The following is a 17458-nucleotide window of genomic DNA, read 5'->3' on the forward strand; positions in this document are numbered from 1 at the left end:
TGTTATAAAGCAGAAACTAACACACCATTGTAAAGCAGTTATACTCCAAAAAAGATGTTAAAAAAAAAAATGTGAACTTACTAAATCAAAAAAAAAAAAAAAAGATATGTGGCCACATGTGGGGGTGTGTGTGTGTGAAATACAGAAATGTGTGTATACATATACATGACATATATTTGTATGCCTGGATATGGATATGACATCTTATATATGAAATATATACATATGTATGCCAAAGAGATAGTCTTGAATTGAACTAACTAGATGGAGACTCAAAAAATATCTTTTAGTGACTGTCTTCAAAACTTTAAAGATTGTAATATAAATACATAGAACGTTATACTCTGAGAAAACCATAATTCAAAAGAACATGTGTACCCCAGTGTTCATTGCAGCACTATTTAGAATAGCCAGGACATGGAAACAACCTAAATGTCCAATGACAAAGGAATGGATAAAGAAGATGTGGTACATATACACAATGGAATACTACTCAGCCATAAAAAGGAACAAAACTGGGTCATTTGTAGAGATGTGGATGGACCTAGAGTCTGTCGTACAGAGTGAAGTAAGCCAGAAAGAGAAAAACAAATATCGTACATTAACATATATATGTGGAAGCTAGAAAAATGGTACAGATGAACCTATTTGCAGGGCAGGAATAGAGATGTAGAGAACAAACATGTGGACACAGGTGGGGAAGGGGAAGGTGGGACAAACTGAAAGATTAGGATTGACATATATACACTACCATGAGTAAAACAGATAGCTAGTGGGAACACGCTATAAAACCCAGGAAGCTCAGCTCGGTGCTCTGTGACAACCTAGATGGGTGGGATGGGGGGTGGGGTAGGAGGGAGCTCCAAGAGGGAGGGGATAGATGTATACGTATAGCTGATTCACTTCATTGTACAGCAGAAACTAACACAACATGGTGAAGCAATTATACTCCAATAAAAAAATAAAATAAAATAAAATAAAACCGTTCTATAAACCACAAATAGTTGATGCAGCTCCCAACACCAGTCCTGATTACACTGTTATTTTCAGAGTAAGGCCTTTTTTGAACAATGTGCCTAGATCAGTGTCAGCAAGGTGCCCCACGTAAAGGAGCCCACGTCTGGAATTTGTAGGTTTGAAGGACGGAGGGTGATGCTGGGAGCTTGCTTCCTTTGTCTGAAGGCCCCAGAGCTTGGCCACATATTGATAATAAATGGTCACCTTGAACTTCTGCAAAGCATCCTGATGTGTGAGTCCAGCCATCGATTCCCCGTTGAGTTCCAGAATTTCATCACCTGTTGGGAGAGGGAGAAATTGTAGCTGAGGAGAGTTTTGCCCCATCAGGAGGCGTTATCCCTTAAACTCTAGTGCCCCCACCCCGTCCAGGTTTCTGTGAGATGTACAAAGCATCACAAAGAACATCTTCTCATTCAGGGCTCTCCCGCTGGGAGGTGGGCAAGGCAGCAGTGCTGGGCCTTCTCTGGCACCGCTTACTTTCCAGGGTGAGATCCAGGGTCCTTAGCCAGGCACACAAGGCCTGGCCCAATCGGCTCCCTGCCCACCTCTGGGCTTCACCTCTTTCCCTCCTGCCTCTCAGCCCCTCATGCCATTCGCTCCCCTGGACCATTTCCTGATGCCACACACCTGCCTTTCCCACAGTGGTCTGTGCAGTTCCATGCTTGTTTCCGTGCCAGCTTCTTAACTAAAATGTACATCTCCTACCTTCTTCACCTACCACTTCTTAATCTCTTGGTCTCTGCTGACTTTGCCCTCTTGTGGCTCCCAGAACCTACCACTCTCAGAGCCCTTGTCACCCCGGTGGTCATCGATGAACTGTGAGTCTCTCCCTGGGGATGGGGCTTTGTTACATCAGAGGCTGTAACCCCAGGGCCAATTCTGGGTGAGGCCTCCACAGTGCACAGTAAATGTGGGTTGGATGTGATGTTTCCAGAATGCAATGTAGGTCCCATGTTACAGAAGAGGAAAGTGAGCTCAGAGAAGTCCAAAGTTCATTTGGTAAAAAGAGTTAGGACTCAGAGCTTTTTCCTCCTATACACCTAAGAGAAGAATTTTTTCTGTATCCAGAGATCCATTTTTATGGGGATGGAAAACCACTTTCTCCCATTCATTCCATCTATTCAATACATAAACAAAGAGCACTGTCTCTGTATTCAACACTGTGCTGGGAAATTCAGATGCAAACATTATTTTTTACACGGGTTTCTGGCCTGCGTGCTATTGGGTGAATCTGCTGTCACTTAGTTATGGTCCCATTGTAGAGAATTCATCTTTTTTCTCTGGTTGTTTTTAATATATATATATTTTTTGTCTTTGATAGTCTGAAGTTTCACTAGGATGTATTAGGGTGCTACCTCATACTGAAGTTTGCATAATTCTGGAAAATTCTGGATAATTCTGGAAAATTCTTAACCACGATCTCATCGCCTCTCGCTTTCCCTCTTTCACTCTATTCTTTCTTTCTAGAATTCCCATTAGATTATTTTGGGCCATCTCAACCTATTCTGCATGTTTCTCTAGTGCTCATCTTTTTCTTCTCTATTGTTCTGTGTGGCCTACTGGATAATTTCCAGATCACAAATTCTCCTTACAGCTGCATTTGTCTACTGTTTAACCCATCCATTGAGTTTTTTTTTTTTTTTTATTTCAATGACTTTGCTTTTTTTTAATTTCTAAAAGTTATTTTCTTCACATCCATCTATTTTTTCATTGTGTTCTGTTCTTTCCTTATTGTTTTTCTATTCCTTCTCTTATCTTTTTAAAGATCTTATATGTTGAGAAATGATCACCACAATAAGTCTAGTTTATATTAGTCACCACACCTGGTTACAAGTTTTTTTTCCTTGTAGTGAGAACTTTCAAGAGCTACTCTTTTAACAGACTTGTGGTTGCCCAAGCGGATTGGGAACTTTGGATTAGCCGATGCAAACTAGTATATATAGGATGGATAAACAGCAAGGTCCTCCTGCATAGCACAGGGAACTATATCCAATATCCTGTGATATGGAAAAGAATATGAAAAAGAATATATAAGTGTAGAACTGAGTCACCTTTCTGTACAGCAGAAATTAGCACAACACTGTAAATCAACTACACTTCAACAAAATTTAAAAAGAAAGAAAAGCTCTACCCTCTTAGCAACTTTCAAACATACAATACAGTATCACTAACTAGAGTCACCCAAGATTTATTTATTTTATAACTGGACATTTATACCTTTTGACTGCCTTCACCCAATTCACCCTCCCCCCCCTAATTCTGGCAACCACCAATCTGTTCTCTATAGCTATGAGTTAGGTTTTTTGTTTTGTTTTGTTTTTTTAGATTCCATATATGTGTGATTGTATGGTGTTTGTCTTTCTCTTCTGACTTACTTCACTCAGTATAATGCCTCCAAGGTCCATCCATGTTGTCCCAAATGGCAGGATTTCATTCTTTTTTGTGGCTGAACAATTGTAATCTTTATTTTCAACTCATGTTTAAGGGGAGCTTGTTTTTCTGTGGAATTCCCACACCCTTCAGGTGGCTACTTTTGTTTTTTTCCTCTATTTCCAGCAGGCACCCCGGGCTCTCAGGACTCGTTCAGGACCGGTAGTAACGTTAGCTCCTCAGCTTGGGAGTCCTGAGCTGCAAGGGCTGACGGCTGAGGTCGCACACTCACCCTGCCTGACACGGGTTTGGCTCTTCATTTTCTCGAGCGAGATGTCTTTTCCCCACCCAAGGGCCAAGGACAAAATTACGTTTCCTCGTTGCTTCCCTGGGCTTGCTGGCCTTTCATGAGGGCAGCTCTTTAGTATGAAGGCTTTCTGCAGGTTCTCAGAGATTCCCAGGGCCCAAGACCACCTCTCCTGCCCCTGTGTGGGCATCGAATCCCAGCCCCTGGGCCTTAGGCCCCGTAAGCAGCTCCCTGTGCTATCACGTCATCAACTCCTGGGAATGTCACGCTTAGATTTAAAGTGGTTTCTTTGTTTCTTAGAAGCTGGGTGTTTCCATTTCTTTCTTTAGAGTTAGGATGTGCTCTTTTAGCCAACTTGTGTCTATGACAATAAAGGGGTGGGAAGCATATTCAAATCAGCTTAATCTGTTAAGTTGCTAAAACTAGACAAGAAAAATAAAAGGCTCAGTCCTTGTCCTTATAAGATTCCAAGTTGAGGTGTGACAACTGACAAATTAAAGATAATCAAAATATAACCAAGTACGTGCTGTAGGCAGGATCTACAAAGAACACACTTCAGAAACATCCATTCTTTATGACACAAGAGGCTCAACTTGTCTTCAGATTATTAGAATGTCCATCCCAAGGGGGCCACATACTCTGGGCCCTCCAGAGAGCCCTTAGCCTTATTTGGCCATATCTGGTGGAAGGTGAATAGCCTCGGTTTTGCCTTATAAATCTTACACAATCATTTTTTTGCAAAGGGAATACAAATAAAACATTCTTAGCCTTGATCTGGACACCAAACTTATGTTGCAACTGACATATCCCCCGGGAATTCAAGGGCGTATTCTAAAACTTCACTTTTGAAAGAAGTTACAAAAGGCAATTTCGTCAATTATTTGAGGCTAGAATCAAGGACTGCAGACTAGCTGAGTGTCTTTTTCACCGAATTCTTAGGATCACTATTAACTAAGCGAGACAAATACCCAGAAAGAAAAAGAATGAAGCTTGTCTTGGGCAGACTTCTCTCTTCTGGCCACTTCAATTCCTCCTCCACCTTTTAGTCAAACACAGAAAAGTACAGAAGATAATGAAGCAGACGGGCCCACCTCAAGATTCTGATCCCACTTTCCTTCCTTTCTCTCAATGACTCCTCTGCGTGCCTCTTGATTTAGCTATTCCCCTCAAGCCTTGCCTCGGCCCTCTTCTCTCTCCTCTCTTCCCTGTTTCCTGCATCCACTCTATATCTTCAGCTATTTTCCAAATGACCCTAAAAATCTACATTCAACCCTTATTCCCTTCCTGAACTGGAACCCAAATTTTCATTCGCCTGCTGGACAGCGCCACCTAGTGCTCACCTGGAGACCTCACTCCGCTCTGCTGTTCAAACCTAAATAGCCTCATTTGCCTTCTTTTGCTCCTCTTCCTCCACCTCCTCTTATATATAATTCATCATCGTTCTCTAGTTTACTAAGATCAGACATCTTCACATGTTCTCTGACCTCATTTGCCACCTCCACAGAAGCCGCTGTTTCCCCCATCAGCATCTTTCTCCTCCCAGGGTTACAGCCTCAGGGCAGACCCTTAAGAGCTGGAGCCTGGCTCTTACAATAGCCTCTGAACTGGTTTTACTGCTTCTGGTGTCTAGCCAGCCCACTTCATCTTACACTCAGCTTCCTGAATCAACTAAAAACCCTGGTCCTAGCTGGTCCCTCCCAAATTATAAAAAGCTTCAAATGCTCTCCACTGCCCGTACAATAAAATCCATACGCATAATCTAGCATAATGTTAGAGTTGGCAAACTTTCTCTATAAAGAGCCAGATACTAAATATTTTAAGCTTTGCAGGCCACATGCTCTCTGTCGAAACTACTCAACACTGCACAAAAGCAGCCATAGACAAGAGGTCAATGAGGGAGCGTGGCTGTGTGCCAATAAAGCTTTTCTAAGAAGGCTGAAATTTGAATTTCATTTTCACAAAAGAATCCAAACTTCTTTTGACTTTTTTTCAGCCGTTTAAGAGACGTGAAAACTCTTCTTCGTTCGTGAGCCTTATAAAAATAGGCAGTGGGCCAGATGTGGCCTGCGGGCTGTAGCTGGTCAACCCTGTCCTGAACAAGTTAGGTTATTAAAGGTGGTTCAGCTCGCAGCAGAGTTTACAGAAACTGGCCTGACAGAGAAGGTAAGAAGGTTGTGAAATCACTTCTCTTTAAAGATCCACGTGTAGCCCAGTGTCAGGCCTACAGCATCTTCCCTCCTCTCCCTGACTACCTGCCCCGGAATTTTGCCTCCCAGTTAGAACCTGGAGATCTCCTGGGGCCAAGCCTACACGTGACTGTGGGGTAGGATTGGAGATGGGGAGAAAACCCTCCCCTCCAGAACAAGGAGACAGGGAGGGGCACTCAGGGGACACCTCAGCGCCCTGGGCCCCTTCCTCTCAGGATGGCCAGGGGCTTCCCTCCCTGGAAGAGATGAAAAAGCTGGAGGGAGGTAGTGGATGGGAGTAGGGTGGGCAGAAGGGGAGGGGCAGCAGTTGGGCGGATCCTGAGCTCCTCAATAGAGGGAACCTGTCTGATAATCCTCTGTATTCCTAGAGCCCAGAACGGGGCAGGCTCACAGAGGACTCACTGGAAGCCCTGGGCCTGGTTCCCCGTGTTTGTGGGCTGGGGAGGGCAGAGAAAACGAAACAAAGGGGATGTCGATGGCTGCCAGCAACGCAGAGGGGTCTTGACAAGCAAAGGCGCAAGAGGGATGGAAGGGGTCTTCTGCCCCAGGCCAGTAACAGGACCGAGACTGAGTGTGCAAACACACCCAGCCAACGTGCCAGGCCTGACGGAGCCATCGGGGCCCGCAGACCCCCGATTCCATGCAAGCTGGATTCTGAAGGCTCAAGACACCTTTCACTTTCCCAGTAGCTTCTACCGGTAGCCTAGTGATTCTGCTTTTGGCTCCACCAACATCACCTAGTAAAGGCCGGGAAATCTACCTTCTTGTAGCCTTCCATCGGCTGCAGCTGCTCCCCCCGCAAAGATGGTTTTAACGTAAATTCCAATGGGGCCATAAATGCTGTCCTTTCCTCCAACGATGCTGAAGCCCAGGCCCTGGGAGAGAAGAGGAGAAGGTCAGATTTCGGAGTGTTCCATGCCATTCACCGGGCTGCCGTGTCCTGAGGCCCTGCCCCAGCCCTGAACAAAGGACTCAGGGAGGAGAGAGGCGCCCTTGGTCTTAGAGGTCTCGGGACCTAACAGAGGAATGGGAAAAGTGGTGACTTCAAGGCCACGCTGGGCTGTGTCGTGTCTGGAGCTCTCTCACGAGTCTGATGTTCCCCACGCAAAGGGAGTCTGAATGGAGACCGGCAAACACCCTGGCTCTGCCCCTCTGACTAGCAATTCTGGGCAGATCACTTCCTGTCTCTGAGCTTCAATTTACCCCCTTGGAAAATGATGCCGACATCGCCAAACTCATAGGGTTGTGTTTGAATATTAACTAAGACATCCAGCAACCACAACTAACACACCAACACCAATAATCATAAGAGTAGCAGCTGACAATGGAAGAAGCATCCCTTCTCCTACCAAAAGCTCTTCACTCCCCTTCTGTTCTGCATCCCACCCCCTCCCCTTCTCAAGGAATTTACTACAATCCTGTGCTCTCCCTCCTGCCCTTGCAGTACCAGGAGGTCAGGAGCTGCCAAGTGGCAGCAGAGAGGAGGCCAGAGGCCGGGGAAGCAGGAGAAAGATGTGAGTGAGGTCGACAGACAGCAGGAAGAGAAAGGCGGGCGGGTCCAGCTTTGCCTGTAGACCTGCAGTGACTTAGGACAAGCACCTAGGCAGACCCAGAGAGCAGCGAAGGAGGTGCACACATAGCCTGCTTTATTTGGTTGATGACTGAGAGCACACTTCTTCCCAAGAAGGCTTAGCTCGGGTCGCAATGAATTCCTCTGGAGACTGTGAGCTCCCCGGAGGTGGTGAACACATCTTATTTGTCAGTGTCTGCCCTCTGGATGCAGGTGCTCGGGAAACATATGTTATAGACTGAAAGCACGAAAGCCAGCTGGAGGCCGGGCCTTTGGAACCAGCTCACAAGCGTGCCAGGAAGCAGTAAGCAACTTGGCTCCCAGGAAGACCCCTCCAATTGATGGCTGCCAAGTAACAGCATGACTGCTCCTGGGCAATTTCCCTGAGGCCAGCAGCTGCTCGGAGCCGAGTGCGTGCATCACCCCAGCATCACAGAGGTGGCAGGCCAGGCAGCCACCTTCAAGACCCTAAGGGAACCTGGCGAGCAGGGGCCAGACAGGAAAAGCTGTGTGGACAAAGTGCTGGTGTGAGCTTCTGGTGAAGGTGTGGGTGTTCCAGGATGGTAAAGAGCAACGGTGTCCAGGAGTAGCACGGGGGTAGGAAAATGAGAGGTAGGGCAGCTTCCGGGCTCCCTGTATGGGCTCCCAACTTCTTCCTGGCTGAAATAATTGCTCTAGACCCAAACTTTCACCCACCCTGGTGAGGCCGGATGGTGCAGTGGTTAAGAACAAGATCCAGGGGTCAGAAAGTCTTGGGTCATTGTCTTGGTTCATCTGCTCACTAACCAAGTGACCTTGGGCTAGTCCTGTAAGTCCCAGAGCCTCAGTCTCCTCACCTATTAACAGGAGATAATAATAGGGTTTTGTGAGAATTAAAGGAATGATCCTTGCAAAGCCCTTAGCACAATGCCTGGGTTTTGGTCGCTGGTTTTATTGTTTTTGACTCTACCTCAAGCACTGGTGGATCCTTCTAGCTCTGCTTCTTCCTCCTCCTACTTATCCCTCTTAATGATGAGGTCTTCGGTGTGGAGGTGTATCAGGAGGACGGTGGGAGACCCACCGCATTTCTAACCCATCGCCCCTGCTATGCACTCCAGGCTTCCGACACAAAACACCTTACGGCTCTCCATCAAGGACAGTTCAATGCACTCAGTGACACATCTGCCCACGAAATCTATTTACTGACTGTACAATCTATGCACACCAAGATGACTGACACCATTGTTGATCATCTTTGCGTGAGTGTTGGTGCTCTTTTCCATTCTGCCTCCTTTTGAGCATTGCAAACCGTCTAAAAGTCAACCACGTTAAAAATGCTTCTACCTAAATTCAAGGGGGGACAAGCATTGTGATTTACGAATCAGAAAGAGGGGCTGTTTGGAGAAAATCAACACTGGCGAGAGTGACCCCCTTGTGATTAGAGGAACAATAATCTCAGTACTTCCCACTTGTGTCTCCTCATTTATCTCTGCTGAACTCCCAGGAGACAGAAGGGATGGGGGTGGAGGGGAGGACTCCAGACATATGGGGTCCTCCTCCAGGAAGACCATATCAGTGACCAGGTCTTCCCTCACACCACACACCAAAATCATATGAGATGGGTAGAAACCTACCCTTCCATCATTTAAGCATCTCCGTTCCCTGGGCTGGCCTGAGAACTTTGCAGCAGCTGCCATGTCTATTTCAGAAGTTCTTCAGTGCCCATGTCAACTCCATGTATGGGATGGCATGTCCTGGAAGCAATGCCAAGGAGGGATGTCCCACCATTACCACTGCTTTTGTCCCCCCCTTTCGATATTTCTCAATTGTGGGGCAAAAATCAGTCTGAATATCTGAATTTGGGGAAGACACACGGACTGAATGTTTATGCCCCCATCCCAAATTAATACGTTAGAGGGAGCCTTTGGGAAGTAACTAGGCCATAAAGGGGGAGCACTCCTGAAGGGGGCAGGGGCAGGTAGGGGTAGAAGATGAAGAGGTACAAACTACTATGCATAAAATAAATAAGCTACAAGGAAATATTGTACAGCACAGGGAATATAGCCAATATTTTACAATAACTATAAATGGAATATAACCTTTCAAAATTGTGAATCACTATGTTGTACACCTGAAACTTATATAATATTGTACATCAACTATACTTCAATAAAAAAATAAGTAAAATAAAATAAAGGCAAAAACAAAAGAAAAGAAAGGCTAATTTGTTTATATATGTACTTGCTTTGTTTACAAAATATATTTATTCTAAAGAAAAACACTGCCTTGGTCCAAAAAGAAAAAAGAAAAAAGGTGGAGCCCTCATGAATGGGATCAGTGCTCTTATAAAAGAGACCCCAGAGAACTCCCTTGCCCCTTCCACCATGTGTGGACACAGAGAGAACGAGGCATCCGTGAACCAGGAGAGGAGTCCTCCACATACGTGGCATCTGCCGGCACCTTCAGCTTGGACCCCCAGCCTCCAGAACCGTGAGAAATAAATGCCTGCTGTTTAAGCCACCCAGTCTATGGTATTTTTGTTATAGCAGCCTGAACTGACTATGACGATGTTTTGAATTCAATCATCAGGTAAAACTAACTTCTGGAAAATACTACGCCAGGGAAAAACTGGGGAACATTTGTCTTCCTGTGACCTGCACAGTGCAGAGCAACCCTGACTGCCCCTCCCTGTGCCGGCGTGAGAGCACCCGAACACTCACGTTCCGAGCCAGAATCACCAGTCCCTCTCTCCACCCTTCCCGTGACATGACAGCTCCTCAGGAACCCATGTCGACCCAGTAACTTCTGTTGGCCGCAGTCCTTGCTCACCTTGGCCTGGCCCTTCATCAGCACGATGTTGGAGATGACGGACGCCTGGAGGCCCCCCAAGGGCTGCATGAGCTGAGCTGTGCTGAGCGACCGCATTGGCCTCGACGGGCCCTGGAACGAGGGACCAGGGTGGGGAGAGGATGAGTCAACAGGACGGCAGCACACACCTTGCTGGGAACAGGGACAGGGAAGCCAGCCGAGGAGAGGACCCCGATCCCCTCTCTCCTGAGGGTCCACAGCATAGCGGCCAGAGCATGGTGAATGGGGGGGGTGTGGGTGGGCGTCTGGTGGAGGGGGGCTGTTTTGGTGGCCCCAGGAGCCTGATCTCCCTGTGGACCAGCAGCAAGAGGCTCACTGAGGCTTGTCACAGGAGTGGGTCCCGGGTCACGGCACAGACCACGCTGCCCCAGGACGAGTCCCATAACTGGAGTCCCCAGCCCAGGTTGGGAGGCCAACAGCCAAGGACATCCTCAACAGAATCCAAGCCACATTTACGGAGAATGTAAATTCTCTGTAATGTAAATGTAATGTAAACTCAGAATGTAAATTCCAGGGGGAGGCAGACAGGGGATTACCCACTTGCATAGGAGCAGGGGTGCCAAATAGACACACGCCCTGCGCCCCACAGGAAGTGCCGCGGGGAGGAGCAACGGAGCATAGTGGTTAGGTCTCAGACTTGGGAGCCCGGCTGCCTGGCTCTCCAACTATCAGCTGGTGACCTTGGGGAACTGACTTAACCCTTCTGTGCCTCGGCTTCCTTATCTGTAAAGTCACCTGTCACTTCGGAAGCTGTCTTTTTCTAACACTGGAATACCGATGTTTCCCGCTGGCGAGCGAAAAGCATAATAGCTCAAGGAAGGGAATGGAGGAGAGAAATGAAATCTTCAAGCATCTGACATGTACCGTGTGGGAAGAATCAAACATTGCTTGACTATGGACCCTACAGGGGAGCTAAGACCCTAACATAAGTAATGACACCAACAAGGCACGTTGGGTGAGTCTGTAAGAGAGCCCAGACACGTTACGATGGGCGTCAGGAAACATATAAGGGTCAAGCACTTGGAGGAGTCAGGAGAGCTCCCAGCGGAAGTAGTGCTAGGAAGGGTTTTGAAGGATGGGGTAGGGTTTGCAGGCTAGAGGTGAGGGAAGGGGGCAGGGTGCTGCAGACGGAGGGCGCTGTATGCTCATAGGTGGCAGCAGGAGGCACTGCGGGTGCCTTGTGCCTCGGCCGGGGCTCAGGGACACAACAGGCTGGCTGGGGTGACAAGTGAGGGGACCCTGTGCTTCACACCTGCTTGGCTCCCAGACTGCAACCTGGTGCCCCATAGTGGGAAGGGCACGGACTGGTGAGCCACACAGGGCTTGGTTTCAATTCTGGACGCTTAGGTTTTCAAGATGTGTGAACTCAGACCGCTACTCCCCTTGCCAAGCCTCTGCTTCCTCGCTGTATAATGGGGCTAACGTTACCCTCCTTTCTAAGCTCAGGAATTACAGTAAGTCCCCTACATACGAACTTGCAAGTTGCAAACTTTCCAAGATTCAAATGTGTGTTCCATCCACGTCAGGCGTGAGTGACATCGCAGCTCGCCCTCCGTCTCCTATTGCTGACGATCCTTCAGCTCTACCGTCTCCCACCTCCTCTCCCTCCTCCAGTCAGTAACTCTTCTTGCCTGTTCACTCGATGCCAGCCTCTGGATGCCAGCTGTTGTACTGTACTGCTGTACTTTTCAAGGTACAGTACTGTAAGATTAAAAATGTTTCCTTTGTTTTTTGTGTTTGTTTTTTTTTATGTATTGTTTGTGTGAAAAGTATTATAAACCTATTCCAGTGCAGTACTAGAGAGCCGACTGTGTTAGTTGGGGACCTAGGCTAACTTTGTTGGACTTACGAACAAATTGGATTTACGAACGCACTCTCGGAACAGAACTCGTTCATGTGTAGGGGACTTACTGTAGAGGCAAAACGTGTAAAGCAAGTCACTATATCACAGGGGCTAAAAGCACAGGTTTTGGACTCCTGAAGCTCTGACTTCGAGTCCCAGCGTGGACTCTTATTAGCAATGCGAATTCACATGCCTTCCTTAACTTGTCCTCACTTCCCTCGCCCACCTCCTAGGGTCGCTGTGCGGATGAAATAAAGGGACCCACATAACGTGCCAGTTCAGGGTCTGCGTGGGTGGAATGCTCTCTGCACATTAGCTCTTCACAGCATCAAAGCAGCCGCGGTCACACGTGCCTGGCACCCATGGGCGCTCATAGGTGACCATTCCTAATGTGGTTCTTTGCCTGGAGGTGCCCACACTCATGAAGCCAGCCCCTCCCCTCTGTAATTCTGTGGACATCAGACCACTAGGAAGGTCTCTTCAGCCACCGCTGAGTCTGGACCCCTCCCCTCTCTTCCTGCTCTCCGGGGTCCCCTGCCTTCGTTCTTACCACAGCCTTTCCCGCTGCACAGTCCAGTTGTTGAGAGAGAGACTTCCTGTTGCTACAGAGGGAATAAGGCTGCCTGTCTGCGGAAGCCGCCGATTTCTTGGTCATTGGAAAATCAATCTCTCCTGTGCAGTAGGGATTAACACCTAACCCAGGAGAGGAAAAAAAGGAAGAAATCATTTGTGCTGTCAGAAAGCAAAGCTCAAGGGAGAACAACATCAGCCTTGGCCAAAGGCCAGCCCTCATGAGCCAGCGGCCAGAGTGAACTTGAACCATGGAGCGCCCAGTGCTGGGTGCAGGATGCAGAGTGGGGGCCAACGAAGACGTGGGCGGCACTAGCTCCATTCATGCAGTCTGCACCGCAGGATGCAGGTGGGACTGTCATTCCATTTCGCCTCAGCTCAACTCGAGAGAGTTGGCAAGGCATCTCCTACATGTCAAGCAGGATGCTGGGCTCTCAGGAAACCACAGTGCTCTGTCAACTCCAGTCCCTGCTACCAGGGGGTTTTCAATCTCGACCCAGGAGGGAGAGGAGGGAGAGGAGGGAGAGGAGGGAGAGGAGGGAGAGGAGGGAGAGGAGGGAGAGGAGGGAGAGGAGGAATGCCCCCAGACAGGTAGAGCCAGAAGAGGGACCGGGCAGGAGCCTGGGGGATCTGCCATGGCAACATCCAACCTCCCGACAGCACCTGACTGCTTCTTACACACATGCACATGCACACGCACATTCACACACAGGCACATACACACCCCTAACACAGGCAGGCAGAGTCAACTCTTGATTCTTTGGGGATCTAAGAAAATGCAAAGCCATCATCTTCTTTTTCTTTTGGGGGAACCCCAGACTTCCTTTCACCCAACCGGGAACTCTACCTCTTCCAGCTGGAAAAATCTGCAGAGATTCTCTGCTATGGCCCCTCATTGTCTAGATTAGTGTTTCTCAATTGAAATATAATACAAGTCACATACGTAATTTGAAATTTTCTAGTAGCCACATTAAAAAAAAGTCAAAAGAAAAAGTGACGTTAATATTAATAATGTATTGTATTTAGTCCAATATACCTAAACCCTGTCATTTGAACATATAATACATAAAGTTATTAATGAGGCATTTTGCATCCTTTTTTTGGTTTTGTGCTTAGTCTTTGAGTTGGGCGCATCTTTTACACTCTGAGCATTTGGACGAGCCACACTCCAAGTGCTCGAGATGTGAACAGTGGCCAGGGTACTGGGCAGCAAGCACCCAGAGAGGGGCCGGATTTTCCTAGCGTCCCTCCACTCAAGTGAGTGGAGAAGGCTTTGGTGGGAAATTCCCCAAGAGAAAGACACGAGATGGGTGGTGGTTCAGAGGGAAGAAGGGAGGTCGGAGCAGAGCTTTTGGGTTGCTTTCATTCTTAGGATGGGAAAGACTTAGGCTGAAGAAAGGAAGCCACTGCCCAGGGTGGGCTGAGAATACGGGACAGAATGGGCATTCCTGGAGACGTGAGATCCCTAAGGGAAGAGGAGGAAGGGACAAAGGCCTGGGGGAGAAAGGAGATGTCCCGGTCCATTGGCACTCCAAGTGGCTGGGGCAATGTTTCCCTGCCAGGACAGCTGCTCCCAGCAGCCGTCTCCACACAAGGAGGTGGTTCTCCCTGACTCACAGAGACCCTCTGACCCCAGACGGGCCAGGAGAGAGAGGAAGCCAGGAGGTTCAGAAAACCACGCCCCAGAAAGAGGGGACGAAGAATCCTGGAGCGCGGTTGGGAGGAGGGGCTACAGATGGTCCTAAATCTGTCTGTGCATCATGTTTATCTGGGTGTGTATCATAAGTGGGGCAAATTTCAGTGCCCCACCCAGACCTATTGAATCCATGTCTGCATGGATGGGGTCTGGGGGCGGCGGGGGGTCAGTGTGTTTATCAGGCTCCCCAGGCAATGCGTCCAGCTTTTGAGGAAACTTGAGGGAGTTCAGCTCCTTACTCCATCGTGAGGAAACCGAAACGAGTCTCCCATTGTCTCTGCTCACAGCAGTGCAAGGTGACTGACATCTGAAGAAGGGCAGCGGTGTATGGTTTGGGTTCAGAGGGAATAAGGACAAGCAAACACATGGCCAACTTGGATCGGTCCACAGGACAGAAGCACCTAGAGCCACGGGCAAGCACAGGGAGAACAGGCCAGGCTAACTCCGCTTCTACCCTCACTGATCCAGACAAAAAAAAAACCTCGGGCTTTCTGTGGTTCCTGCTCCCACTATGAGTTCCAATCAGCAAGGACACAGGCCCAGAGTCAGGACGAGCAGTCTCTCGAAAGCACTAACTGGTCTGAGCCCTCTCCCACTCTTTCAGAAAATTACTGGTTGTGCTTCAACAGCAAGGAAATACATCAAAATTATCACCTTGAGTGGGGGAAGTTGAAATCAGTTAACATGTAGCACTGAGTGAGTTCACTGAAAATGTGGTTATAAAATCTAATGCAAAAACCAGAATAATTTTTGACGGGGAAACTATATATTTTGAAGATTATATAATAATAACGTGAGTTTCTAATTTAAGTTTACATTGAATTATGAAATGGAAAAATAAATGGGAATGGGACTAGAGGTAAATAACACCATCTTCCATTAGGGGGACAATTTGGAAAAAAAATTAAGTTAATATAGTCTCAAGTATTATTAATTGATTAAACCTAATTTATTAAGCTTAAAGGAAACTGGAAGTGGTGATAAAAATTAAATAAACCTTCCAAATCACCGCAAAAACTAAACACACACACATACACAGAGCAAGAGGCAGAAAACAAATGACAAGTAACCATAAAAACAGAAAGTATAAAAAGAACATGAGCAAAAGCAAATATTAATTATAATACTAACGTCAATGGCTTAAGCTTCTCTCTTTAAAAAGATTGCCAGATTTGCTTTTGAGATCTAAGTGCATATCATTTGCAAGAGATAAACAAAATAAACAAAAAGTGTAAAATAAAAGGATGGGCAGAAACTACCAGTGAGTAATGCTGCAGTCAGCCACTTAGAAAGAAAAATCTATCTAGATTCTTGCTTCATAGCAAATACCAAAAATAAATTACAGATAGAGTAAGTTTGAAAAAAAAGGCAAATCATTTAAAAAACTAGAAAAAACAACACTATGTAGAAATAATTTAATCGATGTGGTTGTATACTTAATAATCTTCATATTACACAACCTCAATGATTCTCTCCTAAATATGTAACCAAATATGATAAAAGAAATGTGTACAAGCATGTATCTATAATTATTTTGTAAATGTTGATAAACTGGAAGCAAATTAAAGGTGTCATAGTGTAATAATTAAATAAGTATACATGAGAAAAAACTAGAAGAAAACACAGCCAAATATTTAACAGTTCTCTGGATGCGGAAGAAACTTTTAACATTAGACAGGAAAAATTTGATGAATTTGATTAGATAAAGATGAGAACATCTTCATGCTAAAAAATTAAGTTAAAAGAAAAATAACCAACTGAGGAAAGTACGTTCAGCAAATACAGCAGCCCAATATTGATTTTACCAAGAGACTTTTCATAGATTAGTGATAAAATTATGATCATCCCAATAGAAAAATAGGCGCACTCAAAAGAAGGGAAATAAACAAATGAAGGAACGTTGAACTGCACCTGTGTAGAGAGGTGTTCTTTCCACTGATTTCATAGGCACGTGAACCAGTCAGGGTTTGACAGAAGCAAAAGTCACACTCAGGTAGGACTTTGAGAAAGTGAATAAAGGGGCCATTTACAAAGAGTAGATGGGGCTTAAGGAAATAACAAGGCCTACTGAGGTACCTAGGAATTGCCAAGAGCTGGAAGCTGTTACCATCCCAGACCTGAAGGGGCACAGAGAGGAGACGGCATCACCAGGCCAGGGAGTGCTGGGACCAGGGCACTGCCAGAGCCACCAAGGCAGAGGGAACAGGGGGAGAAACACCCCAGCGGTTCTCTCTTCCACCCTCCAGTCTCCCGTTGATCTTCTCATTGACCGAAGTCAACTAGAAACCAGAGGGCCAGGGCGCCTGGATGACGCCACCTGAAAGAGTCAGTGCCTGGGATGCAAGCAGGGCTGCTTCACGGGCATGCGACCTGTGAATTCACACAGAGCCCCAGACTTAGAAGGTATTCACCTTGGTTTAATGCTCTGCTGTCGCCATTTTGAAATTCTTCATAATATTTGAACAGGGGTCCCACATTTTCATCTTACCATGATCCCCACAAATTGTGACACTGCTCCTGGGTGCAAAACAAGCCCCCCCCACCCCCCCCCAAAAAAGCGGACAATGGGGAAGGGGAAGAGGGAAATAGAGAAAAACCTGCATGGCAAATATTTTTTAAATTATCATCCAGTGTGGGCTATGATTGAAGAAATCGGTATTTGTATCCATTATTTTAGAGTATTAGCTCTGGAAATTTGGAAGCACAGATAAAAATCTACGGTACATTTACCTTTTGAAACTCCATTTCTAGGATATTATGCTAAAGGAAAAAAAGTGATGAAAAAGGGCAACTAGCAGTCCAAAAATAGGAAGTGATTAATATAATGATGGTCCATCCTACAACAGAATAACACGAGGCTTAGAGAGTTTAAGGGATGTGCCCAAGGTCACAGAGATAATTACTTCTGGAAGCAGGATCTAAATCCAAGTGCCTTGGCTCCCAAATGTGAGCTCCTAACCACACATCGGTCCACTGCCTTGGATATTTCACCTAAGAAAATCACCGTAAACTCAAACAAAATTTCGTGGAC

At 46.7% G+C, this 17458-nt stretch overlaps 1 protein-coding gene across 4 annotated transcripts in view; it reads right to left on the bottom strand.

Moving 5' to 3' along the window:
* IL16 (interleukin 16) overlaps nt 1–17458 on the bottom strand; it is a 104304-nt gene that overhangs the window by 28106 nt on the left and 58740 nt on the right. For all 4 annotated transcript variants that reach the window (XM_068558885.1, XM_068558875.1, XM_068558893.1 and 1 more), the window contains exons 4-7: nt 12712–12854; nt 10280–10390; nt 6662–6776; nt 1222–1295 (exon numbers count right to left, since the gene is read on the bottom strand). In XM_068558885.1, the coding sequence (XP_068414986.1) occupies nt 1222–1295; nt 6662–6776; nt 10280–10390; nt 12712–12854 (443 nt within the window). The remainder of the gene's footprint in view (nt 1–1221; nt 1296–6661; nt 6777–10279; nt 10391–12711; nt 12855–17458) is intronic.

The sequence above is a fragment of the Eschrichtius robustus genome, chromosome 1, assembly GCF_028021215.1.
Source record: "Eschrichtius robustus isolate mEscRob2 chromosome 1, mEscRob2.pri, whole genome shotgun sequence".
NCBI lineage: Eukaryota > Metazoa > Chordata > Mammalia > Artiodactyla > Eschrichtiidae > Eschrichtius > Eschrichtius robustus.